The sequence below is a fragment of the Ornithorhynchus anatinus genome, chromosome X2 (genome assembly GCF_004115215.2).
Source record: "Ornithorhynchus anatinus isolate Pmale09 chromosome X2, mOrnAna1.pri.v4, whole genome shotgun sequence".
NCBI classification, from domain to species: Eukaryota; Metazoa; Chordata; class Mammalia; order Monotremata; family Ornithorhynchidae; genus Ornithorhynchus; species Ornithorhynchus anatinus.
In genome coordinates this window covers 96,876-123,221 of record NC_041750.1, presented here as the reverse complement: position 1 = coordinate 123,221, position 26,346 = coordinate 96,876, and the positions used below count along the sequence as shown (strand labels likewise).

At 59.2% G+C, this 26,346-nt stretch overlaps 3 protein-coding genes across 6 annotated transcripts in view; 2 read left to right on the top strand and 1 right to left on the bottom strand.

Moving 5' to 3' along the window:
• The window catches only part of EFR3B (EFR3 homolog B), a 28,722-nt gene extending 24,325 nt beyond the window's left edge, over positions 1 to 4,397 (top strand). For all 4 annotated transcript variants that reach the window (XM_029053251.1, XM_039910524.1, XM_029053252.2 and 1 more), the window contains 10 exons: positions 283 to 358; positions 494 to 655; positions 737 to 868; positions 976 to 1,043; positions 1,368 to 1,495; positions 2,041 to 2,132; positions 2,301 to 2,349; positions 2,498 to 2,604; positions 2,943 to 2,992; positions 3,415 to 4,397. In XM_029053251.1, the coding sequence (XP_028909084.1) occupies positions 283 to 358; positions 494 to 655; positions 737 to 868; positions 976 to 1,043; positions 1,368 to 1,495; positions 2,041 to 2,132; positions 2,301 to 2,349; positions 2,498 to 2,604; positions 2,943 to 2,992; positions 3,415 to 3,520 (970 nt within the window). In that variant the 3' untranslated portion in view covers positions 3,521 to 4,397. The remainder of the gene's footprint in view (positions 1 to 282; positions 359 to 493; positions 656 to 736; positions 869 to 975; positions 1,044 to 1,367; positions 1,496 to 2,040; positions 2,133 to 2,300; positions 2,350 to 2,497; positions 2,605 to 2,942; positions 2,993 to 3,414) is intronic.
• A 1,406-nt stretch (positions 4,398 to 5,803) lies between these two features.
• On the bottom strand, positions 5,804 to 16,662 carry POMC (proopiomelanocortin). Its single transcript, XM_029053274.1, has 8 exons — positions 16,657 to 16,662; positions 15,615 to 15,726; positions 11,517 to 11,582; positions 10,902 to 11,047; positions 10,419 to 10,614; positions 9,406 to 9,571; positions 7,884 to 8,049; positions 5,804 to 6,568 (listed from the first exon to the last, which is right to left on the bottom strand). The coding sequence occupies exons 1-8, from the start codon at positions 16,660 to 16,662 to the stop codon at positions 5,804 to 5,806; spliced, it is 1,623 nt and encodes a 540-aa protein (XP_028909107.1).
• A 3,432-nt stretch (positions 16,663 to 20,094) lies between these two features.
• On the top strand, positions 20,095 to 22,805 carry LOC114807412 (angiopoietin-related protein 7-like). Its single transcript, XM_039910563.1, has 4 exons — positions 20,095 to 20,381; positions 20,575 to 20,901; positions 21,172 to 21,395; positions 22,659 to 22,805. Exons 1-4 carry the CDS (start codon positions 20,291 to 20,293, stop codon positions 22,803 to 22,805), a joined length of 789 nt encoding a protein of 262 aa, XP_039766497.1. The 5' UTR covers positions 20,095 to 20,290.
• Positions 22,806 to 26,346: the final 3,541 nt, after the last annotated feature.

The window sequence follows — 26,346 nt, the reverse complement described above, 5'->3', positions numbered from 1 at the left end:
CCTTCAAGCACCCAACCCGCCCCTTAGAAGAGAGTGCATGGGTCTGGGGAGTCAGAAGAACCTGGGTTCTGATTCCGGCTCTTCCACTTGTCTGTTGTGTGACTTTGGACAAGTCACTTCACTTCTCTGTGCCTCAGATAACTCCTTTGTAAAATGGCGACTAAGACTGTGAGCCCTGTGTGGGTCAGGGACTCTGTCGTATGTTCCAGGAAGGAAGTTCCAGGGCATAATAAGTGCTTAACAGGTGCCATTATTGTTATTATTATTATTCTTTCCCATCAGCACTCTCAGTGACATCTCAGTCCTGAAGCTGAAGGTCGAAAAATGCTCACGGCAGGACACGGTGTTCATGAAGAAGGTGAGCGACTGGGGAGCCAGGAGAAACTCCCCCCCAGATCCCAGCGCCCCGTATCTCTAGCGCCCTGCTCCCCTGTAGAGGAGAGGGAGGCGTGGGGAGGGAGAAGAGAGATCCGATCCTCTGCCCCGCCCCCAGCATTCCCAGCAGCTGTACCGACACATCTATCTGAGCTGCAAGGAGGAAACCAACGAGCAGACACATTACGAGGCTCTCTACGGGCTGCTGGCGCTCATCAGCATCGAGCTGGCCAACGAGGAGGTGCTGGTCGACCTGATCCGTCTGGTGCTGGCCATGCAGGTGCGCGGGGTGGGTCGGGCGTGGGGCCTGGGGGGGACCGGGGCTGGGGCCGAGACCCACGCCTCTCCTCTTCCTCCCCAGGACCTGGCGCAGGTCAACGAGGCCAATCTCCCCACATACAACCGCTGTGCCCTGCACGCCCTGGGTGCCGCCTACCTGAACCTCATCAGCCAGCTCACCACCGTGCCCGCTTTCTGCCAGCACATTCATGAGGTCAGTGCCCACACTCCAGCCGACCCCCCCCCCACCCAGGAGATGGAGGCCACGGACCTTTCTGGCTCTCCGACCTCCCCTGACGGCTTCCTCGGGACTCTCTCCAGGTTATTGAGATCAGGCAGAAGGAAGCACCCTACCTGCTCCCAGAGGATGTGTTTGTGGAGAGACCCAGGTGAATGGAGAGGGGACGCTGAGACCGGGAGGCGTCATGGGCCTCCCCCCGTCATCCCAGCCCCAGACCCCTTTCTCCGTTGTTCTCTACCCTCCAGGCCCCAGACCACTAGCTCCCTGCCCAGGCCCCCTCCATATCCAGACCCCCAACTCACTCATGTTAAAATTCAGGGGCCCCGAGTGGGACTGGTGGGGGCAGCGGTCCAGCCTGCTGGCCCCTGATCAGCCTCAGATGTGGGACAATCTGGCCTGGGATCTCCCAGCCCTGGCCTGGTGCGAGGCCGCTGTCGGGCAGGAGCCAGGCCGCAGTCCGGAATGCCCCTAGGTTGTCCCGGAGCCTGGACCGTGTGGTGGCCGAGGTCCTCTTCCGTCAGAGCAAGATCAGCGAGGTCCTGGGGGGCAGCGGCTACAACTCAGACCGACTCTGCACCCCCTACACCCCCCAGCTCACAGGTCTGTGTGGGATCCTGACGCCCCCTCCCCCCCAGCTCACGCGTCTGGGGACAGTGGTACTCCCCCCGCCCGCAACTCCGGCACAGATCATGCTGGGTGGCAGACAAGGAGTGACAGACAGGGAAACCAGCTCAGGGGACCGGAAGCTCTTCCCAGAATCTCCCAATGGGTTGGCCTGGTGCAGGGCTAGAATGCAGGTTCGTTGCTGAGTGGGTCTCTCCAGGTCCACCCCAGACCCTGAACTGGGGCCTGGGTGGGAGGAAGAAATGCCAGCAACTTCGGGGCACCAGTTCCTTGGGGGCTGTGGGGTTGGTGAGCCTACAGCTTGCTCCCCTTGCGTTGCTCTGTGCACCTTGCCAGCTCTGTCCTTGCCTCCTCTCCACCACACACCACTGCAAATGGAGGATTCCATCCCAAGAGACAGAACCAGAGTCCCCCTCTCCCCAGCCAGGGAATGGTGCCCGCCTCTCCAAGGCTTCTGTAGCCCAGAGGCCGCCCGCTGCTAGCTGCCCAGTTGCCCCACTAACCCCGAGTTTCTGCAGCAGATGAGGATCGATTGTCGAAGAGGAAGAGCATCGGGGAGACCATTTCCCTGCAGGTGGAGGTGGAGTCTAGGAACAGTCCGGAAAAAGAGGCCGTGAGTATCCCTGCCAGCCCCCCACACCTCTAACCCTGTCCCCATCCCTGCCCTGACCCAGGCCTTGGGACAGGCATGGAAGATGTGTGCTGGGGAGGGGAGCAGAGTAGTCCCAAAGACTGGGGAGTCGCTCCCCTCCCAGGGTTGACCTCTGACCCCACTCTCTAGAGGGCACCAGCTGAGGAGATCACCTTCGAGACACTGAAGAAAGCCATCGGTGAGCCGGGGCGGGGCTAGCGGGGAGGAGCTGGGTGTGTGGGGTTGCCTGCCCTCTGTCCCCGTCTACCCCCACTTGTGGCTGATCCTTGGGGTGCCCGTGTGATGGGGTTTTGGCCGCTGGCACTAGCCGGGGTTTCTGGGCTCAGTGGACAGCGTGGCGGTGGAGGAGCGGGAGCGGGAGAGGCGACGGCAAGTGGTGGAGAAATTCCAGAAGGCACCCTTCGAGGAGATCGCGGCCCACTGCGGGGCCCGGGTCAGTGCGTGGGCACGAGGGCAGGGGCGGGGCCCGGGCCGGTCTGGGAGCACGAGGGTGGGGCGGGGACACGAGAGCAGGGGCAGGGTTGGGTCAGAGCTCAGAGGACTAAAGGATGGGAACTGGCGGGGCTGAGGTCACCAGCTCTCTGGGGACCGATTAGACTGTAAGCCCCCGATTAGACTGTAAGCCCGTCAAACGGCAGGGACTGTCTCTATCTGTTGCCGACCTGTTCATCCCAAGCGCTTAGTACGGTGCTCTGCATATAGTAAGCGCTCAATGAATACTATTGAATGAATGAATGACCGATTCCTCTCCCACCCCTTCCCCTATTCCAGGCCTCTCTGCTGCAGAGCAAACTCAACCAGATCTTCGAGATCACCATCCGGTGAGTGTCCGGGTCACTGGACTGGAGTCGCGTGCTCCTCGGCCCCTGCCCCCTGCCCACCGTCCCATGCCACCTCCCTCAGATCCATGGCATTGCCCACGGCTTGTGCCTCCTCAGCCACTCCATGTGTGCACATGCATACCATTAAACACTCCCGTGCACATACACACGCGTGCAAACCCGTGGCCGCTGGTGTCAGACCTGTGCTGGGGATCTCCCTGCCTGCCTTGCCCCCCTGACACACACTCACACACTCTCCCTCTATCTCCCCCGTCCTGTCGGCCACAATCCGGCCCACCACCCCGGGCCCACCCCGCAGACCCTCCTCGTGCAGGAGCCGCGTCGTCGAGCCCCAGGCCGAGCCCCTGCGGGAGGGGGACGGCCAGGGATCCGTTGGGCCTGACCCCTCCCCTGCGCCCCAGGCCGCCCCCGAGCCCGTCGGGCACCATCACCGCCGCCTACGGGCAGCCGCAGAGCCACTCCGTCCCTGTCTACGAGATGAAGTTCCCGGATCTGTGTGTGTACTGAGTGGGGAAGCGGCCCCGGGCGCACGACCGGTCCCGCCTGCCCGCCCGCCCCGGCCGGGGCCTAAACTGGGGTCTCTGGAGCGAAGCGGCTCGGGCAGCCGCACCTTCCGGAGAGCAAGGACCGTCGCCTCCTTCTCAACCTCCTCTCCCCACTGCAGAGACCACCGGGCTGGGGAGGGGAATGGGTGGCGGGGAGGCTGACACAGAGCCAGGGCCAGGGCCCTGGGGCCAAAGTCAGGGGGGTGGCAGCGGAGACCTGCGTGTGGGAGGGGGGAGGGCAGACTAGGCCCACAGCTCTGACTGGAAGTCTCGCTGCCTAAGGGTGCCCTCCGTCCCCTTCCCTACTTCCGGCCCCCAATCCTGTCCCCTCCCAAAAGTGGGATGGTGCGGAGGGGACGGGCCGGGAGTGAGGAACACGGCTACAGAAGAGGGGAGGGGTTGGTTAGAGGGCCAGATTGGGGGAAATCAAGCCCCGATGACCACAGAAGGACCTGGGCTGGAGCTGTCCAGGTATCTGGCCCTGAGCCATCCCCTCCCTTCTCCCCACATTGGCGACCTTCCCACCACTAGAAGGGGTGGGGGGGGCAGTGGGGCAGAGGTGGCAGCTTCCCCGCTTCACCCCAGCAGATCATGGAATTGGACTCTGGAGGTGCAGAGGCACGTTCGTGTGCAAATATGTGTGGGCCTGCGGGCACGGCCTTGGGGTCGGGGCTGAGGGTGGGGGGTGGGGTAGAGGGTGGGAACCAACTTTAGGTGGTTTGGGGGGGGAGGAGTCGCCCCGCCGAGGGTCATGCCGTGGCGGGGGATAGGGCTATTTCTCGGAGTCTGTGAAGACCTTTGATCTTTGCCAATAAAGCAATGTTCCTGTCACTCCACAACATCCATCGTGTTCCCTGGGTTTAAAAGCAAACTCCAAGGGTACCCCAGGAGCCCCCTATACCCACCCCACTCCACCCCCGGCCTGGGGTGTAGGTCCTTCCCTGCCCCATCTCTGCTCACGTTCCATCCTAAGATCATGTGGTGGCGGGACCTCTGGGCCCAGCCGCCCATCTTCCCAGCCCCGTGTGTGACACTGGCATCCTGCGAAGAGGCTGAGTCCCCTCCTCCCTGTCCCTCAGCTGAGGAGGGCATCCAGGCCAGATTCTCTCAGGTTCTTTCCCAGCTCCAAGTGTCTGCCAACAGAAGGGCAGGAATCAGAGCCAGAAACAAACTGGGAGCCGTCAGGAGTTCTGGGGAGGAGGGTCTCGGGGAAAGGAGAGAAGCTTCTGTGGTTCGGCTTGGCGTATGGAGATAACTCCAGGTTTCCCGGGAGCCGGGGAATCGGAGGGTAACTTTGTCGTGGACCGAAGCCCAACCTACTCCGTCCTAAACCTCCACTCGGCTGCCCTGCACATTGAACCACTCCTCCCAGAAACGCTAAACTTGGTTTCTCTAACACTGTCCTGTCCTGCCTCTCCTGCTGCGTCTCTAGCCATTCATCCTCAGTCTTTCTCAGGCACCTCCTCTGCCTCCCATTGCCCAACTGTGGGTGTTCTTCAAAACACAGTTCTGGATCTCCCTTCTCCTCACTGTGCACTCATTCCCTGGGGAGCTCATCTGCTCAATCAATCCATCAGTGGTATTTATTGAGCGTTCGTTTGTGCAGAGCACTATACTAAGCGCTTGGGAGAGTACACTACAAAAGAAGAGTTGGAAGTCATGCTCCCTGCCCACAGGGAACTTAGCTTCAGTTAGATTGTTAATGCAGATGACTCCCAAATCTCTCTCTCCAGGTCGTCCGATTCCTCTCCTCTGCCATCTTGCCTTTATTCCCGCCTCCAGGATATCTCTACATGGAAGTCCCCCCGGCACTTCAAGCTAAATATGTTTAAAACTGAACTCATTCTTCCCACCCCCACCCTTCCGACCCCGAATCCTCTCCTTCTCCCAGCTTCCCCATCGCAGTTAACACGCTGTGCTTCGTACACAATAATCGTACAATAAATGCTACCGGTGGATTGATTTTACACATACACCCCACAGCCCCAGCGAAGGACACCGAGTCGAAAGTTTGGCTTGCAGTATCTGGTTGTATTTTCCGTCCATTTACAGAATCGTCCTTCGGGCTAAGCTGGGCCTCGCCCCCGGGCTGCCCCATCCCCGCCCCCGGAGCGAGGCCGCCGTCCCTACCCGAGGGTCCGCAGCGAGAAGGGGAGCACGAGCGGGTGGCGTTTTCCAGGGTGGGGTCGTGGGGGGGGGAGGGGAAAGGGGGGTCCCAGAGCGCCCCTCGCCCGCGCCCTCGCCCTCACTGCCCCTTCTTGTGCGCGCTATTTGCGATGGCGTTGCGGAACAGCGTGACGAGCGGCATGGGCCCCCTCTCCGACGTCATGAAGCCTCCGTAGCGCTTGTCCTTAGCCGGTCTGCCCCACCGAAAGTGTCGCATCCGGTAGACCTCCCCGTCCCCGGCCTCCTCTTCCCTCTCCTCCTCCCCGCGCACCTCTCCATCTTCTTCCTCCCGCTCCTCCTCCTCCTCCTCCCATCTCCTCTCCCCATCCCCGGCCTCCTGCTCCAGTTCCCTCCCGGGCTCCCGGGGCAGGACCGGCTCGGCCTCCTCGGAGTAATCCACGTCCCCGGCCAGGCCCCGGCGGAACTCCTCGGCCGACTCGTCCTCCACGCCGTTGGGGTGGACCTTGACCGGCCGGCGCTTGCGGCCCACCGGCTTGCCCCAGCGGAAATGCTCCATGGAGTAGGAGCGCTTGGTCAGCGGCAGGTCCCGGGGCTGCGGGACGGAGGGCGGCGCGGCCCGGGGGTCGCCCCCGATCCCGGCCCCGGCCCCGGGCCGCGGGAGCAGCAGGTCCCGGAGACTCCCCCGCTCCCGCTCCTCCCGCTTGTGGCCGGAGAGGCGCCCCGCCACCGAACCGCCGCTGCCGTTCTTGCGTCCGAACTGGTCCCAGCGAAAGTGGCTCATGACATACTTCCGCACGTTCTCGGACAGCGGCTCTAGGTGTCCGTTGCCCGGGATCACCGGCGCCTCGGCCGAGAGGTCCAGCTTGCAGGCCCGGAGGCACTCCTGTTGGGGGGGGGGGGGGGGGGCACGGATGGGGCTAGGTCCCGGCCCCAACCCGCAACCCCCAGCCCTCCCACATCATCGCCCCGAACCCCGTGACCCCGACCACCTCGCCCCCACCTGGCCACCTCCAGGGAGGGGATGGGAAGTGGGCACCGCGAGATGGGGACAGTGGGGTCTGGTCCCGTTCGGGGGGGTCAGGAAAGGTACAGGACAACTAGGAACCCCAAATCGAGGCCCCTTTGGGTCCTTGTCTAAGGAGCTGGGGGCAGATCTCCCTCCAGACTGTGGTTTGCGTCCGTGCCTCAGTTTCTCTGTTAGTTACACGGCGCGGGGGAGGGCAACACCAGCCGAGCGACCGATGCCAGTAGGAGCGAGCGGGATGACACTGACCCCTGGGGGAGGTCCGTGTGGCGCCTCCAGACCTAACTGTCCTGCACAGCCTGGGCCCTATCTGGGAAACGGAGTTGCTGGCTTCAGTTTGTGGCAAGGGGAGAGGGAGAAGGGGAAAGAAAACAGGCTTGCGGGACCCCTTCCCTCCAGCGCGCTTGTTTGTGATTCCATAGATGGAAGCCCCCTGGGGTTGGGTCTAGGGGAGCTGGGATGAAGGAGGGACAGGGGACCGAGCTGGGAAAAGGGACAAGCGGAGAGGTGTCTGGGAGGAGGAGAGGTGGGGAGGTGGAGAGAACTGGGAGGAGGAAGAGAGGCAGGGACGGTGGCTGGAGACTGGAAGGGGGTTGGGAGAAGGAGAGGTCGGGGGGATTTGGGAAGGGGGACGAGGAAAAAAAATGATGGCATTCGTTAAGCGCTTATAACGTGCCAGGCACTGTTCTAAGCGCTGGAGCGGATACGAGCAAATCGAGTTGGATCCAGTCCCTGTCCCATGTGGAGCTCACAGTCTCAATCCCCATTTTACAGATGAGGTAACTGAGGCGCAGAGAAGTGACGTGACTTCCCCAAGGTCACACAGCAGACAAGTAGCAGAGCCGCGATTAGAGCCAGGGAGAGGAGAGGCTGGGGAGGGTTTGGGAGGCTGAAGAGAGGTAGGGAAGTTGAACTGGCGGGAGCCAAGAGGCTGAGACGGGGTTGCAGGTAACTTGTGAGAGGCGCGGTATATTAATACCTCGGGTGTGTGATGCCTCATAGGCCTGAGCAGCAGGGGAGAGCCAGTGGCCAGGGGACAGGGCACACCAGCTTATCTACTCTCTGCCCCTCCCCAAACCCGGGCTCCCTGCCCCCAAGCAGAGGCAACGTCCCCCGGTCCCGCCCCCGCCCCGTCGCCCCCGGCTTCGGCCCCGCAGCTCCCTGGCGCACTCACCACCACATTGGCCTCGGAGGAGAGGTCCTTACATCTGCCATTTTCTGAGCACGAGGCGTGAGCCCCGGCGGGCGCGTGGAGCAGTGCCAGGCTCAGTGCCGCACTCAGAAGGGCCCCGAAGCAGCTCCCGAAGGGGGTTGGTGTCGGCATTTTCCGGTCCGCAGCCCTGCAGAGGCAGAAACAGGCCAATCTAGCTGGATGGTGGCCCCCAGAGCCCCGCAGAGGCAGAGACAGGCCGGTCGTCTGGGTGCTGGCCCCCGGAGCCCCAGAGAAGCAGAGACGAGATGAGTCGGCAGACAGCTGCCCCCCGGGGCTGGGGAATTTTGTCTACTACCCAGGGATGACCGAGTGGATCCCGGGCGGGGCCCCGGCAGGGACGGGAGCGTGGCAGCGGGGAGAATCCAGATGCCTTTACTCCCCACCCAAAAGGAGAGTGTCGCTGGGCTGGGCCTCAGCATCCATGGATCGGGCAGGGACGTTGCCACTCCCTCAGGACCTGGGATTGTGAGATTTGGGCGTCCCTGTGATAGTCGGGGGTCTGGATGAGAACTTCTGGAGCAGTGGCTCCCAGTTAGGAGTCTGGGCAGGGGGCTGTTGGGCCCAGACACCGGGCTTTCAAGAGACCTAGTCGGGGGGTTGGCGGAACTGCCCCATCTCTCCCGCCGAGGAGATTCAGAAAGGAACCTAGCGTCTAACCCGAGCCCCCTGCAGCGCATCGTTTCCAATTTCTTCGGAAGCTGGGATGCCGAGGGGCTGAGGGAACTGGGGCCCTGGGTCTAGGGTCTAAGAGGAACAGGGAGCCAGGCCCACAGGCTGGGGAAGCGAGAAACAGATTGATCCCGGGTTTCCACTTCAAACTCCTATCTCCGAGAGATGGCCTCTTTCTCTATCTCTTTCTCCATCTTGGGCCCCGAACTTGTCTCTGTGTCTGGCTGGTTTCCGTGTTACATGTGTGCATCAGCACACACCAAAGATGGAGATAGATAGATAGATAGATAGATAGAGAGAGAGAGAGAGAGAGAGAGAGAGAGAGAGAAAGCGGGCAACGTTTGGTCAGACAGGAGAAATAGAAATGGACCGGGGCTGGGGTCTGGAGGTTGGTGAGGCCGGAGCTGGCGGGGCAGGGGGCTAGGACTGGTGGGTCTGGGTTTGGACGCTGCCGGGGATGTAGGTGGGGGCTAGGATCGGTGAGGCTGGATTTGGAGGCTGCCAGAACTGGAACTAGAACAGGGGGCTTGGGCCGGCGAGGCTAGTCCAGTCTGCTCAGGACCCGACTCTGTTGATGGAGGGAGGGGGCTCGGAGAGGTTAGGGGAGGTGTCGAACTATGGAGGAAGTGGTCCTTTCCTGGTTCCTGGGGCTCTGGGGTCCACATTCGAGAAGGGAAACCCCGCGCCAGGGACCCTGGAGGGTCCGAGAAGTCTGGAGGGGGTTCAGTGCCCCGGACAGCGGAAAAGCAGCCTGGACCCAGTGGTCAAAGGTCCGGGCTGCGGCCACGGGTCCGGGCTGCGGACCCCAGGGTACCTCGGCCTGGACTCAGAACGGGCCGGGGGCAGGATGGCCGCTGGCGGGGGTGGGCCGCCGCGCAATGATAGGCCGGGGACGGGCGAGAGGGGCAGCAGGACTTCTAGTTCACTGACCCTCGGGGTCAGCTGCCCCCGGTTCCGGACCCCCTTTCCTCGCCCACTCCCTATTCAGGAATGGAGTTGCGGGCTCAGCGCCTACTGAATTTGGCCTCTTATTGAAGTCGGCCCTTTCCAAAAACAACGAGCAGAAATGAAGATTGATCTTCCCCGAGGGGAAGTGAGGAGACTGAAGGAGGCCGAAGGGAGGAAGGGGAGAAGTAGCGTGGTCTAGCGAAAAGAGTACGGGTTTAGAAGTCAGAGGATCTGGGTTCTAATCCCGACTCCTCCACTTGTCCGCTGTGTGACCCTGGGAGCGTCCCTTAACTTCTCTGTGTCTCTGTCACCTCATCTGTAAAATGGAGATTAAGACTGTGAGCCCTATGGGGTACAGGGACTGTGTTCTAGATTATCTCGTATCTACCCCTATCCTTAATACAGCGCCTGGCACATAGTCATCGCTTAACAAATAACGTAAGAAGTTGGGGGGACCATCTCGGGGCCCCTCAGCCCCGCTCTCTCCCCTCCCAGGGACTGGACGGATCTGGCGGGGGTCCCCTCTGCTCACCGCCCCCTCACCCCCACCCCAACACCTCCACACACACACTTAAATTCCTTGGAAAACCAGGAACGTTAACCCCTGCGGGAGAGGGAGGGTCGTCACACTTCTCCCTGGCGTAACTTTACCTCTCTGAGCTAATTTATCAGCGAGGAACTCGGCGACCTGCCCCCGAATTTCAGGGCAGGCACTGGCAGCAGAGAAAGAGAGAGAGAGTGAGAGAGGGAAAGGGACGGGCGCCGTGTCCCTGCTGGAAGCTTGATCCCGGGGTCTCTGGCTCCAGCCCGATCCCGCTCGCACCTCGCGGGGAAGTCAGATCGGTGGGATCCAGAGCTCTTTGCCCTCCTTCTCCTTACCTGCTGCTCCAAAGTGCGGCCTATGTGCCCCCACTGGCTGGCAGAGAGCGTGGGTGGCGAGTCGGTCCGACTGTCCGTCCGTCGGGGCCGCTCGCCGTCGTCGACTGGCTGCAGCTCCGGGCGCTTTTATAGCCTCCAGGGGCTGGCTGAAGCCAATCTCCCGGATAGACCTTTTCAAAGCACAACAAAGGACGAGCTCCGGGAAGGGGGGCGGGGGGCGGCTGCAGCGGCAGGTACGGGCCGGACAAAAGAGTAAACAAGGGCGGGAAGGCGGATTTCTCCCCAGGCATGGGGGATTAGACTCTCCCTGCGAGCCCGGCCGGGCCCGGGTCGGGGGTGGGGGTGATGGGGAGGGGGAGGCGGAGGGCGCGGGGGCCGGGATTAAAGCCTCCGGTGTCGGTGTCGCGGAAGGCCTCGGAGCTGGCCCAGGTCCTGCCGTCGAAGGGGATTCACACGTCCCTGTTAGGAAAAAAGTTTCATCACCTGGCGGATGCGGGGGAGGGAGCCGGGGCGAACATCGCCGCGGCTCAGTTGACTCGATTTGTTGTCAGGGGCGAATTGGCTCGCGTATTTCATCACCTCGGTGTACCACAGGTGTCGGTCCCCGACCCGAGGCTGGGTCGTCCGATCTGCCGGGTAAACTGAGGCTGGGAACGAGTTCGTTACCCAGGAACAGAGATGAGGGGTGACGGCGCTAGAGAAGCGGGGGGGCTCCGAGGGCGAAGGGGTAGGGCGGACGGAGCACCGGCTCTCCTGCGTCCGCCTCCGTCTCCACAGACGGGGTTGGGCTAGGCCTGCAGCTGGAGGGATGCGGGTTAGAGCCAAGGAGAGGTGACCCAAGGCGGAAGTGGGATGGTCAATCTCCCCAAGCTCTGGAGATTTTTGAGAAGGGAACCCGGAGCCGTCCGACCGCCTGGGCGGCTCAGGGGCCGTCCAGCCTGGAGAAGGGAGTGAGAACAGCCCCGGAGGCTTCTTGGGGCTGCTCCTCCCCGAGCTGCAGAGTTGCTCAGGGAAGGGCTCCGAGTCCAGCCCCCCGACCCTCGCCCCTCGTCCCGCAGCTCAACGGGGCACAGAACCCAAAGGAGGCACATGCCCTACATGCCGAGAACACGTCGTACTTGTGCCCATCCTCGTGGGCGCCCGTCCTGACAGGTGCCCATCCTCCTGGGGAGGGGGAGGCCGAGGAGAGAATTTGGCGAGAACCTCAGGCCGCCAGCCCCCAGTCGGGTTTGGGAAGGGAAACGAAGGACTGAGACAAGACAGGTAGGCCCGGGACCACTGGAAGCAGGGTCGCTTCCTGGATAGACCCCGGGCCTGGGAGTCAGAAGGACCTGGATTCTAACCCCCCGCTCTGCCACATGTCTGCTGTGTGTGTGACCTTGGGCAAATCACTTCACTTTTCTGGGCCTCGGTTACCTCTTTTGTAAAATGGGGATTAAGACAGTGAAGCCCATGTGAGACAGGGACTACTTCCATCCTCCATTTACTTGCATCCACCTAGCGCTTAGTACTGTGCCTGGCACAGAGTAAGCGCTTAACGAAGACCACGATTATTATTTTTATTATCTTGTATCTACCCCAGAGCGCAGAACGGTGCTTGAAACATAGTGAGGCTTAACATCTACCATAATAATAAAATTATTATGTTGGGGAGGGAGGGGGCTGCCTCGCCCTGGAGCGGCAGGACTGGGAGAGAGGCGAAGAGTTGGTAATGAGCCATTGAGCCTGGTCTTGGCGGGTTTCAGACTTCAGGAGCGTCAAGAGGGCGAGCGGGCGGCGGCGGGGGCCGGGAGTCGAGGCTCCGTGGGGGGCAGGGGACGGGAAGATCCTTCGCTTCTCCCTCCTCCTCCTCCTCCTCCTTTCTCCTGAGTCGCCCTCCGTCCCCTCGGGGAGCTCCTTGGTGAGGGCGGGAGCGGGGATTCGGTGAAGGCCCACGGGTTGCAGGTTTTTAGGATCACAGATGGGTTTTACACCCCCGGGGAGTAGCATCCTCCACCCGCCAGGACACCTGAGTAGTGGTGGTGGTGATTCTGGTGGTAATTGAGACGATGGGGGTTGATGGTCGTGGTGACTGTGATGATGCGGGATGATGGTCTTGGCGATTGTGATGATGGTGGTGGAGGTGAGGGGAGCAGTGGCAACGGCCATAGCATTTACTGAGCGCCCCTCTTAGTGCAGGGCACTGTACTATTATTATGAGCATATGCCACCGAGTCATTTTTCGATTGGAGAAGCAGCGTGGCTTAGGTGAAAGAGCCCGGGTTTGGGAGTCACAGGTCACGGGTTCTAATCCCGGCTCCGCCACTGCTCAGCTGTGTGACTTTAGGCAAGCCACTTCACTTCTCTGTGCCTCAGTTCCCCCATCTGTAAAATGGAGATTAAGACTGTGAGCCCTACGTGGGATCACCCGATTACCTTCTATCTATCCCAGCGCTTAGAACAATGCCTGGCACGTAGTAAGCGCTTACAGATACCATCATGGTTATTATTATTCATGGCGACTCTGTAGGTGTATGTTCTTCACTGTACTAGGCGCTTGGAAAGGCCAGGATCCCCAAGTGACGCTTTCCCCGCGGCTCTAATCTGGGAGGGCGGGGACACCTAGGTGGGAACGAGAGCCCCGCAGCCGGAGCCAATTCGGCCCGCGTCACACGGCGGGGGTGGGGAGGGGGCTAGTTAGGGCAGATTGGCATTTGGGGTGGGCAAGGGGGGTGACGCTCCCAGACTGAAGCCACGGAGGGCAGACGGAAGCCAGGTGGGACCGTCTAAGGCTACAGAAGGCCCAGAGAGCCCTCTCCCCTCCCCGCCCACCTCCGCTCCTGCCTCTCCCCCCCCGCATTCCCCCCGGCTGGTCTGCTGACTTCCTGAAACCCCTCTCTGCGTGAAGAACCCCGCACTCCCCCCCTCGCCGTCCCCTCCAAGAGTTTCTTCCGGCCCAGCTGCCTCGGAGCCCCGAGACGGCCGGAGGCTAAGGCCCAGCCCGAGCCCCAGCCCCGGGGACGTAGTCGCCGGCCGCGGCCCATCGCCCGAACATGACGCTGCTCTCGGGTTATTTATAGACGGCTGAGAGCCCTTCACTGCCATCTCGGCCCCGCGCCCCGCCCCGCCCTTCCCTTCCCTTCCCTTCCCCGACCTCAGCCGGGGGGCCGCACAGCCGTCCTCCCCTCGCCCCAATCGCCTCTCCCCCTCCCCCAGCCCGCCTTCGCCCTTGCAAAGCCCCCTCAATCATTCAGTCGCATTTATTAAGCGCTTACTGGGTGCAGAGCACTGTACTAAGCGCTTGGAAGGTACAATTCGGCATCAGATCGGCAACAGATTCAGCCCTCCTCCACCTCCCCCAGCCCGCCTTAGCTCGGGTACCACCCTTCTCCCCCTCCTCCAACCCGCTTTAGCCCGGCCACAACCCCTCTGCCCCTTCCCCAACCAGCTTAGCCTGGCACAGTGCCTCTCCCTTAGAGAAGCAGCGTGGCTCAGTGGCGAGAGCACGGGCTTGGGAGGCAGAGGCCGTGGGTTCTAATCCTGCTCCCCCACTTCTCAGCTGGGTGACTTTGGGCAAGTCACTTCACTTCCCTGGACCTCATTTACCTCATCTGGAAAAGAGGGGTTAAAACTGTGAGCCCCTCGTGGGACAACCCGTTTACCTTGTATCTACCCAGCGCTTAGAACAGTGCTTGGCACATAGTAACCGCTTAACAAATACCAAATTATTATTATTATTTCTCCTTCTCCCCCCTTTCTCCCTCCTTCTCCCCCTACCTTCCCTCTTCCTGCCCGCCTCCCCTCTCTTCCCCCTTTCCCCTTCCTCCCTCTTCCATCGCTCCCCTTTTGCCAGGGGCCGGAGAGGGCGGCTGGAAGCTAAGGTCGTTGGGAGGTAGAGGGGGCGGTAAGTCAGGGCTTCCGAGTTTCACTCCCTGCTCCGCCAGGGGCTTGTTCAGAGACCACCTTTCACTGATTCATTCATTCATTCATCAATTCATTCATCCATTCATTCACCATCCATTCATTCATTCATTCATTCATTCATTCGTCTTTATTGAGCGCTTACTGTGTGCAGAGCAGTGTCCTTCGCGCTTGGAAAAGAACAGTACAGCAATAAAGAGGGACAATATTTGCATCACCTAGACTTGCTCCCTTTGCTCTCCCCCGCCCCCCCCCCAGAAATCTATATTTCCATTTATTTTTATTGATGCCTGCTTACTTGTATTGATGTGCATATATCTATAATTCTATTTATTTATTTTGATGCCTGTTTACTTGTTTTGATGCCTGTCTCCCCGCTCACCCTTACCCCGTCCCCTACTGTAAACCCGTTGTGGGCAGGGATTGTCTCTCTCTATTCCTGAATTGTACTTTCCAAGCGCTTAGTACAGTGCTCTGCACACAGTATTCGCTCAATCAATACGATTGAATGAATGACTGAATGAGTGAATAGAGGGGGGTAGGTCCAGGTGCCGGTCGGTCCCGAGCCTGAATTCATCCATACTTCGAGTGTGTTGGGGGGGGGGGGGGAACGGGCCCCCCACTCTGACCCCCGTCCCGTCACAGGTTGTCTGCGGGGCCCTACGACTCAGGGGTGGCCGGGGGAGAAGAAAAAGCCGAAGGTCACCTGGCCTCTTTCTCTCTCTCCCCCTCCTCCCTCCCGTCCCCCCTCGGCCGCCCCCTCCCCAGACTCCGGGGGCGGGCGGCGGCCACCGCTCCCGGACCCTTCCCGTCCGCCTTCTCCTCGGAACTCCGGGCTCTTGCTTGCCCCCCGCCCACCCCGAGGACAGAAATAAAATCGATTTGAGCAGGAAATCGGGAGAAAGAGGTTTCAATTGACCTTTGAAGGGGTTTTAATTTGCTTTATTTGCTGCCGAGTGGCTCTAACTGAAAAGACCACGGAGACAGCTTTTGTCCGCTAATGCATTAGCGGCCAGATCCCCGCACAGCTCCGACACAGCGCTCGGAGAAGACCCCTGCAGAATTGCGTCCCTGGCCCCCTCCCAGCCTCCAAACGCCCCCGCCCCCCGAGAGCTCCCTCCCTGGCCCCTGACAACAGGGCCAGGGTGAACAGATAGACTTAGGTCATTCGTTCAGTCGTATTTATTGAGCGCTTACTGGATGCGGAGCTCTAGGTCCCGGGGTGGGTGGAGGGGGCAAGCAGCACCTGCACCCCCTCGTCCCCTCTTTCCTCCCAGAGCCCCAGCTGAGGCCCACCGGACCGGACCGGATCGGAACCGCCCACCCCAGGGTCCCCCGCTTCTCCTCTGTAACGGCCGCAGCCTCCCCACCCTCCATTGGGAGGCCCCTGCAACGGCTGCTGCAACGGCTATGGGAGCAAGGTGGAGTCCAAAGGGGGAGCGGCCGGGGCCTGGGTGCGAATTATGCTTCATCTTGGGTCAGTCCCTCAGTGGCTCTAGGCCTCGATTTCTGCCCGCGGTGAGAATCTCCCTCACCGGCACCACCCCACCCCCTCTGCTCCAGCTCTTCCCTTTTCTCCCCCTAACCCTTTCTGCTCTCCCTGTTAATAATAATAATAATAATAATAATAATGATGATGGTATTTGTTAAGCGCTTACTATGTGCCAAGCACTATTCTAAACCTTGGGGGTAGATAAAGGGTAATTAGGTTGTCCCACTTGGGGTTCACAGTCTTCATCCCCATTTTACAGATGAGGTAACTGAGGCACAGACAAGTTAAGTGACTTGCCCAAAGTCACACAGCTGATAAGTGGCGGAGCCGGAATTAGAACCCGCGCTGTGACTCCGCTATCCTTCCCAAGACTGTGAGCCCCGTATGGGACGGGGACCGTGTCCCACCTGATTACCTTGTAACTACCCCAGCGCTTAGAATAGCGCTTGACGCATAGTTAGCGCTTAACACACATTTATTATTATTGTTGTTATTACTACAGTAGGCACCGGTTCAGTATCCTCCCTATAACTCAACAGGTCCCCGGGGATGGTACTGATGATGGTGTAGTGGATAGAGTTGGGGTCTGGGAGTCGGAAGGTTATGGATTCTAATCCTGGATCCCCATTTGTTTGTTGTGTGACCTCGAGTAAGTTACGTAACTTCTCTGTGCCTCAATTATCTCATCTGTGAGAAATGGTGATGGAGTGTGAACCCAATGTGAGACAGGGGCTGTGTCCGACTTGATTAATTTATATCTGCTCCAGCGCTTAGAACAGTGCTTGGCACATAGTAAGCGCTTAACGAGTATTATGATTATGACGGTGCGGTCGCGGGTGGCCTCACCTCCATCCTGGCGCGCATTTATCACACATCGGGTGTCTGCCTGCCTCGGTCTCTCGGCTCCTGGCAGGGAACAGCTTCTCTCCCACATCCTCCTTTCCCTCCTTCGTCCTGCAGCTCCCTGCCCTCCCTCCTCGGTTCTATTCCCGGCCCTGTGATAGGATCAGGGGATAAAAGGCGAGCCGCTCCGCAATCCGGCTTCTCCCTACAGACTGGGTCGGGGCTGGTGGACCGGGGCTGGTGGACCGGGTCTGGGCCGAGCCAGCCCTCCGGGGAGGAAGGATCCTGGGGCCGCCGCGATCTTGGGGAGATTGCAGCCAGGGTGAGCAGAAGGAGAGGAAGAAGCGAGTGGGGCGACTGGGCCGGCCGGGTCCTACCGTATCCTTCCGTGTCCTACCTTGTGGTTCCGTGACCTCCAGCTTCTTTGGGTCTCAGGGCCCAGCCTGTCTGCCTTCTCCCCCTCTCTTTTCCCCACTTTTCCCTCCTGCCGCCATCACTCCACCCCACTACCTCTCCCTCCACGGCTGGGCTGGGTGGCAATTTTTTTTGCGGGGTGTGGTCCCAGGGTTTTCTCTCTCCCGGATCCATCGGAGCCTCATCTGGAGAAGCAGGGTGTAACTCATTATGGGGGGGGGGGGGTCTAAATCCCTCACTTCAATAAGCGTGGCTCAGTGGAAAGAGCCCGGGCTTTGGAGTCCGAGGTCGTGAGTTCGAATCCCAGCTCTGCCACTTGTCGGCTGTGTGACTGTGGGCAAGTCACTTAACTTCTCTGTGCCTCAGTTCCCTCATCTGTAAAATGGGGATTAAGACTGTGAGCCCCACGTGGGACAACCTGATTCCCCTGTGTTTACCCCAGCGCTTAGAACAGTGCTCGGCACATAGTAAGCGCTTAACAAATACCAACATTATTATTATTATTATTATGGGCAGGGAATATATCTATTTATTATTATAGTGTACTCTCCCAAGCGCTTAGTACAGTGCCTTGCACAAAGAAAGCGCTCAATAAATCCGATTGACTGACGGACTTCGTGGCGGCTTCAGGTCAACTCCGCTCCCCTTTTGCAGGCAGGGATGCAGTAGGCAGACAGGAGGGGAGGCTGGATCCCGAGGCCTGATTTCTTTTAGCCCTACCGCCTGATTTCTCCCCCCCCCCCCAACACCCCACGCCCCCGAGTCACTCAGCTGCTCATTCCCCGTTCTTGGTCGGTCTCCCTTCCTTCCGAGGTCCTGGACAGGACCGTGCGCCATCGGCCCGGGCTGATCCCCGGTTGGAGGTAAAAGGACCCCGAGCCGGCGAGGCCTGCGCGGGCCGGGGCGAGGATGCGCTCAGAGTTTTCCATGGTCCTCCCCGTCGGGTCCCCGCGGGTCCCGCTACTCCCGCTGCTCCTGTTGCTCGGCGGGGCGGGGCGGACCGGGAGCGGGGCCTCCCCCCGGGCTCCGGGCAGGGCCTGGGCGGGAGGCGCGGGGCGGGCCCGGTGCGGGGAATACAGCGGCCAGATGCTACCGGACGGCCGGTGCCGGCTCTCGGCCACCCTGCCCGCACCGGACCAGCAGCGCTGCCCCGACGTGTTCCGCTGCACGGACGAGGTGTCCTACTGGTTGCACGAGAACGAGGAGCGCAAGCAGCAGGTTCTGGAGCTACGCGAGCTTCTGTCCGAGCTGCAGGAGGAGCTGCGAAGTCACCGGCACCGGCTCAAGGTCCTGGAGTTGCAGGTGAGGGTCGTGGTCGCCGGGGCGGGGGTCGAGGCTCGCGGCCTGGGCGGAAGGGCGGAAGGGCTTCGAAGAAGGGCCTCTCTCCCGGGGGTGGGCGCTCCCCGAGTTGGGGAGGGGGCCGTGCTCGGGAGCAGAGGCAGCGTGGCTTAGTGGGTAGAACACGGGCCTGAGTGTCAGAAGGACGTGGGTTCTAATCCCGGCTCTGTCACTTGTCTGCGGTGTGACCTTGAGCGAGTCATTTCACTTCTCTGGGCCTCAGTTACCTCATCTGCGAAATGGGGATTAAGCGTGGGAACCCCAGGTGGGACAGGGACTGTGTCCAACCCCTGCTTAACTGGTTTCTACCCCAGCGCTTAGAACAGTGCTTGGCATATAGTGAGTGCTTAACGAGTACCATTATCGTTATTATCATTATGAGAGGCCTAGAGGGACGGCAGAGGGGAGAGGACGGATTGGTCCCTCCCATCCTGCTCTGGGTCTTTAATCTCAGCTCTGCCACTTGTCAGCCGTGTGACTGTGGGCAAGTCACTTCACTTCTCTGGGCCTCAGTTACCTCATCTGTAAAATGGGGATGAAGACTGTGAGCCCCACGGGGGACAGCCTGATTCCCCTGTGTCTACCCCAGCGCTTAGAACAGTGCTCGGCACATAGTAAGCGCTTAACAAATACCAACATTATTAATCGGGGCCTGGGGGGCGGGGCCAGGCTTCAACCAGTCTTCAAGGTTTCTGTTCCGGCCCGATCTCAGCCCCTCCAAACTGTAAACCCCCCGCTAGACCATATTCTCCTTGCGGTCAAGGAGCATATCCACCAACTCTGTAGTATCGCACTCTCCCAAGCGCTTAGTATAGTGTTCTACCCCCAGTAAGCCCCCAGTATATACTACTGATTGACCCCCTCTTCTCCTGCATGCTTGCGGGATCCGCGGAGTCGAAGGCCAGAGCCCCCCGGTCCTGCAGAACGGTTCCCGAGGGAGCTGTGCGGGGCCTGCGGGGACCAGAGGGCAGAAAAGACCCGCCCCGACCCCTGCCCCGACCCCTGCCCCGACGCCCTGCCCCTGCCCCGGCTCATAGACCCAGTGCAGGGAACCTAGGCTCGGGCGCCACCTGGTGGACGACCCCGATTCTCCTAGGCCTCCCCTGGGAGGGGGGTGTTTTGGGGGGATGGAAGTGGGTGCAGGGATCCTGGGGTGGGGGGCGTGTTCCGGACGCTCCCCATGCCATGTGTGTCGACGTTTTGGAGCACGAGGAGAGAAGCGGCGGCAGCGCGACGCTGGAGCGGCGGGTGCAGGAGCTGGAGGGAGGCTTGGAGGAGGCGGCCGCCCTGCAGCGCCTCCAGGCCTCCCTCCTCCGGGATCTGGGGTCCCAGCTGGGAAACCTCTCCCAGCGCTCCCCCGCCCGGGCCCCCGCGCTGCAGGAGGAGCCCTCCCGCCCCGGTAAGGACAGTCACACCCATGGACACCCTCCCCCCCGCCCCCAGCCCCCGGGGAAGGAGCCGGTTCCGCCTGTTTTCCCCGTTTCCTCCGAGACCCTCCCCCGCCCCCCGTGACCTTCCCCAATCAATCAGTAGTCTTGTCTGAACGCTTCTGCGTGACAAGCCCTATACTGAACGCTGGGGAAAAACGGTTCCCTGTTCTCAGGCTATTCACAACCCAATATGGGGAGGGTAGTGGAAGTCAGACAGACAGACAGACAGACAGACAGACAGACAGACACACACACACACACACACACACACAATCCATTTACCCCCACTTGGAGGGGGAGGGGAGAACCTACGCTCTCCTGGGTGGATTTCCCTGTCTGTCGCGCCACTTTGAGTAGAAAAGACAAGGGCAATCCGAGTATATAGGTAGACCGTGTCCGAAAAAACTGCTCCTAATCACCCTTCCTCCACCCCAGCAGACTGCGCGTCCATCTACATGAGCGGTGGCCGAAAGACGGGTGTCTACAGTGTCTGGCCCTCGCCGGGGGCTCAGCACGTCAACGTCCTCTGTGAGATGGACACGGAGGGTAAGAGGGCCCCTGCACTCACGTGCTTGTCTCTACAGCAGACGTGAATTATTCCCTAACACGAATAACACCACTGGGCCCCGGATAACGCTAAACCGATCTGGAGATTCGGTGGTGGGCAGCTCCCATGGGGGTGTCTACCCGGTCCTCACCCGGCAGGCCCAGCCCCTCGTCCTCGTCCCCGTCCCCGCAGGCGGCGGCTGGACGGTGATCCAGCGACGGCAGGACGGGTCCGTGAACTTCAGCCGGACGTGGGGCGAGTACCGGGACGGCTTCGGGAGTCCGCGGCGTGAGTTCTGGCTCGGAAACTACCACATTCACCGGCTGACGAGCCGTGGCCCCTGTGTACTCCGCATCGACCTGGAAGATTGGGATGGCCGGCGCAAACATGCTTTCTACCAGCGCTTCAGGTGGGCCTGGCCCCAGGGACCTGTTCCGGACCACCTGTCCGCCTCCCCCAGCCCCTCAGACCTCCCTCTCTGGCAGGGGGGTCCGAAGTGGGCCGTGCATCCAGCCCAGGGCAAATGATCGCTTCTCGGCCTTTGGCTAAGATCGACTGTAGCTGCTGGCCACCCCGCCCTCTCCCCCTCCTCCTGCACTCTTCTCCCTCTCTCCTCTTCCTTCCCTCCTTCCTCCTTCTTTCCCTCATCTCCCTTTCCCCACCTCCTCTCGGCTTCCCCGCCCCCTAAGGAGCCGGACCGTGGGCCCAGGCGGGGTCAAGCTGGTCCTTTAAAGGAGAAGGGGAGGGGGTGGCTGTGTTCAGCTGCGGGACCGACCCAGTTGTCCAGAGCTCCCAACTGCCCGGTCGGCCTCCCCAGCATCGAGGACGAGGCCAACGACTTCCGCTTGAACGTGGCTGGCTTTAGTGGCACCGTCCAGGATGCGTTGGCCTGGTACCACGACAAACGCGGCTTCAGCACACCCGGCTCGGGCAGCCTCTGTGCCGACCTCGCCCGCGGCGGCTGGTGGTATCACCAGTGCTTCTTCTCCAATCTGAATGGCGTCTACTACAAGGTAGGCTGACGCGGGGTTGGGGGGCTCGCAGCTCGCCCTGACCCCAGGCCCTGCCCTGGCCCCACGGGGACCAGGGGAGAGGCCTGCAGGGGTTAGCTCCCCGACCCACGCCCCTGGCATGAAATGGGCCATTCTTGGAGACAGGCTTGCTTCCAGAGCACACCCATACGACCGAGGAAGCAGTTAAATAAAGAGCAGGGTGGTCTAGTAGATAGAGCACTGGCCTGGGTGTCCAAAGGACCTGGGATCTGATCTCGGCTCTGCTACTTGTCTGTTGTATAGTAATGTTGGTATTTGTTAAGCACCTACTATGTGCAGAGCACTGTTCTAAGCGCTTGTATGACCTCAGGCAAGTCACTTCACTTCTCTGGAGCCTTAGTTACCTCATCTGTAAAACTGGGACTAAGACTGAGAGCCTTCTGTGCTACAGGGACTATGTCCAACTTGATCAGCTGGCATCTACCTCGGGGCTTAGTACAGTCTGTCCTGTAGTGAGTGGTTAACAAATACCATTAAAAAGAGAGGAGAGGATATCCACTTCGGTCTGGTCCTATCAGGGCTGCCCCGGAGGCCTGAGTCTAGGTCACCTGGATGGAGACACTCAATAATAATGATGGTATTTGTTAAGCGCTTAGTCTGTGCCAGGCACTCTACTAAGCACTAGGGTGGATACAAGGAAATCGAGTTGGACACAGTCCCTGTCCCTTGGGGGGCTTACAGTCTCAATCTCCATTTTACAGATGAGGTAACTGAGACACAGGGAAGCAAAGTGACTTGCTCAAGGTCACATGGCAGACAAATGATGGGATCGGGATTAGAACCCATGACCTTCTGACTCCCAGGCCCATGCTCGATCCACTACGCCATGCCACTTCTCATAATATTGTGGCACTTGTTAAGTGCTTACTCTGTGCCAGGCAATGTTCTAAGCGCTAGGGTAAATGCTAGATAATTAGAATGGACACAGTCCCTGTCCTACATGGGGTTTACAGTCTTAATCCCCATTTTACAGATGAGGGAAGTGAGGCACAGAGAAGAGAAGTAACTTGCCCAAGGTCACACAGCAGACAAGTGGTGGAGCTGGGATTAGAACTCAGGTCCTTCTGACTCCCAGGCCCGGGCTCTGTCTGCTAGGCCACTTGAGGACCCTAGGGTTTCTGCACCCGTTCCCCACGTAGAGGCCTAGCGGCCCAGCTCACCCCGGCTCACTCCTTGTCTGGCCCCCAGCCGGCCCCCAGGCTCACTGCCTCCCTGTGCATTCAGGGCGGTCATTATACAGCCCAGAGCCAGGGAGGGCTGGGTCCCGATGGCATCGTGTGGTTCCCGTGGAAGAACACAGACTACTACTCCCTGAAGAAGACCACCATGATGATCCGGCCCAGAGCCTTCCGGCCTCACTTCTCCCTGTGACGGGGCCCCAGTTCTGCCCCCGACTCCAGGCTTCAGACCCCAACCTCGGCCCTGAGCTCCCAGCCCCAGGCCTCAGTCCCCACCTCCGGCCCTCAGGCCCCATCCTCAACCCTCAACTCCCAGCCTCAGCCCTCAGCCCTTAACCTCAGCCACAGCTCTCAACTTCCAGCCCCAGTCCCGGCCCCAGCCCCCAACCTTCAGCCACAGCTTCAGCCTCAGCTGTCAGCTCCATCCCCAGGTCTGCTCCAGGCCCAGCCCCAGTCCCAGCCTCGGGCCCTCAGACCCCAGCCTCAGCCCTGGTGACCGCCCCCCTTGGAGGTAGGTCGATGAGAACCAAGCTGGTCCGGGCAATGGCCCGGAGCCTCCATTCCTCCGGCTGACCCACTTCCTCTCCTTGACCACTGCCCCACCAGGGTCCCGTGAGGGGCTGGCTGGAGTAGCGCAGCAGTGCAGTGCAGGCTCCGGGACAAGGACACCAGCACAGTGGAGAATGCCAGCAGGGGCAGAGCAATAGAACTAATGTAAATGACCTCGGTCCTGGAAGAATTTACCATCTAGCGGGGGAAACGGGCACTAAAATAACCTACAGTTTGGAGGAAGAAGGAAAGTGGCTACTTAGAGGAGACTGCTTTAATATGGGGGTAGGCCCAAGTGCTATAGGAGCCTGTAAATTCATAACTGTGCGGTTGGCATAAAGTTCTGCGGGGGCCTCTGTGGGAGTAAATCTGGGTCAAGGGAGAAGTGATCCAGGGAAGGCCTTCTGGAGGAGGTGGGTTTTGAGGCAGGGTGGAGCTGTGATCTGGTGGTTTTGAAGGGGAAGAACGTGAACAAGAGGTCAAAGGTAGGACAGATGAGATGGGGCTACTGTGAGAAATCTGGATTAAGAGAAGCAAAGTGTGTGAGCTGGGGCTTAATGAGAGAAGAGAGTAGATAAGTAGGAGGAAGAGAGCTGAATGAGCCAGTGGTCGGGATGTGGCTGCCTGGGCTGACTGGACTCGGCTACCCACTCAGACCTCAGGGCAGAGTAGCAGTTGTGTCTGCGAGGTGAGGCTCCCCCTCTCCCCTCCCCATTCCCAGTGCTTTCTCGGCTTTTCTCCCTGGCTTTGGGCCTGGGGCCCCGGTTAAGCCTGTCAGTTTTCAGTAGGCAGAGTAGGTGGGCTCGGGGTGTGTATGTTTGTTGGGAGCAGGAGGGAGGAATGGGGCAGGAGAGGGCTGCCTATCTCTTGTTGAGAGTGGCAGAGTGCCCACAGTGGGGATTGGTGATGCAGGATGGACCCTACTCCCTTACTTGGCAGGCGGCCTTCTGGCCTGCTGAAGCCCTGCTTTGGGCCCGTTCCAGTTAATCAATCATTCAATTGATTAATCATTCAATAGTAATTTTTGAGTATCTACTGAGTGCAGAGCAATGTACTAAGCACTTCTCCATCCTACTTTGACTGCGAGCCCCTTGTGAGACAGAGTCTGTGTCCGACCTGCATATCTTATATCTACCCAGAACTTAGTACAGTGATTAGCTCACCGTAAACACTTAATAAATATCATAGTTATTAGTAGGAGATGATATAGTCCATGACCCTAAAGAACTTACAGTCTAATGGGCAGACTGTAAATAAATAAATTTAAGTTAATTTAATAAAATAATTGGGGAAGCAGAGCCTTGACTCGTCTCTAGACTGTAAGCTAGTAGTGGGCAGAAAATGTGTCTGTTTATTGTTCTATTGTACTCTCCCAAACACTTAGTAAGTGCTCTGCACATAGTAAGCGCTCAATAAAGACGATCAGCCGACTGACCTGTCTGGAGAATGAGGTGGGGCGGGGCATGATGTGTGGCGGGGCCTGGGGTTGGGATGGGGCGTTGGAACCTGGGGTGGGGGTGGGATTGAGGGTAATGGGTGAGAAGGATGTCAGAATCAAGATGTGGGCATCTCTGCCTGATGGGATAGTTCTTGGTTTGGGCCTGGAGGCAGGTAGGGGCAGGATCTCCCATTTGGCTGAGATATTGGACAGACACAGAGGGAGTCGGGGAGAGACCTGATGCTCCTGGTTGCCATCTCCCCAACCTCCCCCGGCCTCCCCCTTCCCCAGGTTCCCTCCCATTCCCACATCCAAGGTCTGATCCTTCCCTGATCTCTTTCAAGTGATCTCCCTCCTGTTTTCAAAATCTACCCTCTTGACCTGCCCCTCTGACCCCACTGCTTTTCACTTTCTAAAAACACTCCCATTCTTCTTCGCTCTCTTGACTGCCATCTTCAATCACTCATTCTCTGGTGGTTCTTTCCCCTCCGTCTCCCTCCACGCTCATGTCTCCCTTGTTCACGTCTCCCGACCCCATTGCGCCAACCAGCTATCGTCCCCATCTCCCTCCTCCCGTTCCTGTTCAAACTTTTGAACCGGTTGTTTATTCCCACTGCCTCCACTTGTTTTCTCCAACTCCCTCCTCGATCCTCTTCAATCCGACTTCCATCCTCTCCACTCCACTGGAGCTACTCTCTCCAAGGACAGCAATGATTCCTTCTTTGCCAAATCTAATGGACTTTGTCCTAATCCTCCTCAGCTCCTCAGTAGCTCTTGAATTTGTCAATCACCCCCTTCTCTTGGAAACACTTATTTAACCTCAGTTTTTCCCTAATAGCTAGTTCTCCTCTAAAGTCTCTGGCCAATCCTTCTCAGGCTGTTTTGCAAGCTTTTCCATTGCTTCTTCCCCTCCTCAACTATGAGTATACCTCAAGGCTGAGTTTTAATTTCCCTGAATTCTGAAGCAGCATAGACTAATGGACAGAGCATGTGCCCAGGAGTCACATGGACCTGGGCTCTAATCCTGACTCCTCCACTTGTCTGCTGTGTGACCATGAGCAAGTCACTTAACTTCTCTGTGCCTCATTTATCTCATCAGTTAAATGGGAATTAAGACTTTGAACCCTTTGTGGGTAATGGGGCTATGTCCAACCTGTGCTCCACCGCTTGTCAGCTGTGTGACTTTGGGCCAGTCACTTAACTTCTCTGTGCCTCAGTTACCTCATCTGGAAAATGGGGATTAAGACTGTGAGCCCTGCATGGGACCTGATTACCCTGTATCTACCCCAGTGCTTAGAACAGTGCTCAGCACTCAGTAAGTGCTTAACAAATACCAGCATTATTATTATTATTGTTATTGTCCCAGGGCTTAATACAGTGCCTGGCCCATAGTAAGTGCTTAACAAATACCGTTAAAAAAACCCAAAACACTTCTTGCCAGGAATAATTTTCCCTTTCACATCCTCTCTCCTCATCTCCAAAACCCTCTGGAATCGCATCTTCTTCAGAAGTTCTTCCCCGATTAATCCCTCACCTCTATGCCCTGTGGATTCCCCTCAACCGTCACTTCAACACTTTTGTGTCACGTTAAATTTGGGTTCTCACTCCCCCTAACGTGTATAAATCTCTGCCTCCTCCTGGCTGAAATTTATTTTTGTGTCTCTTTCCACTGCTAGACTGTTTACTCTTGTCTTCCAACTCTATGGTAGTTTTCTAAGTGCTGTGTTCTGCCGGAATCAAGACCTCT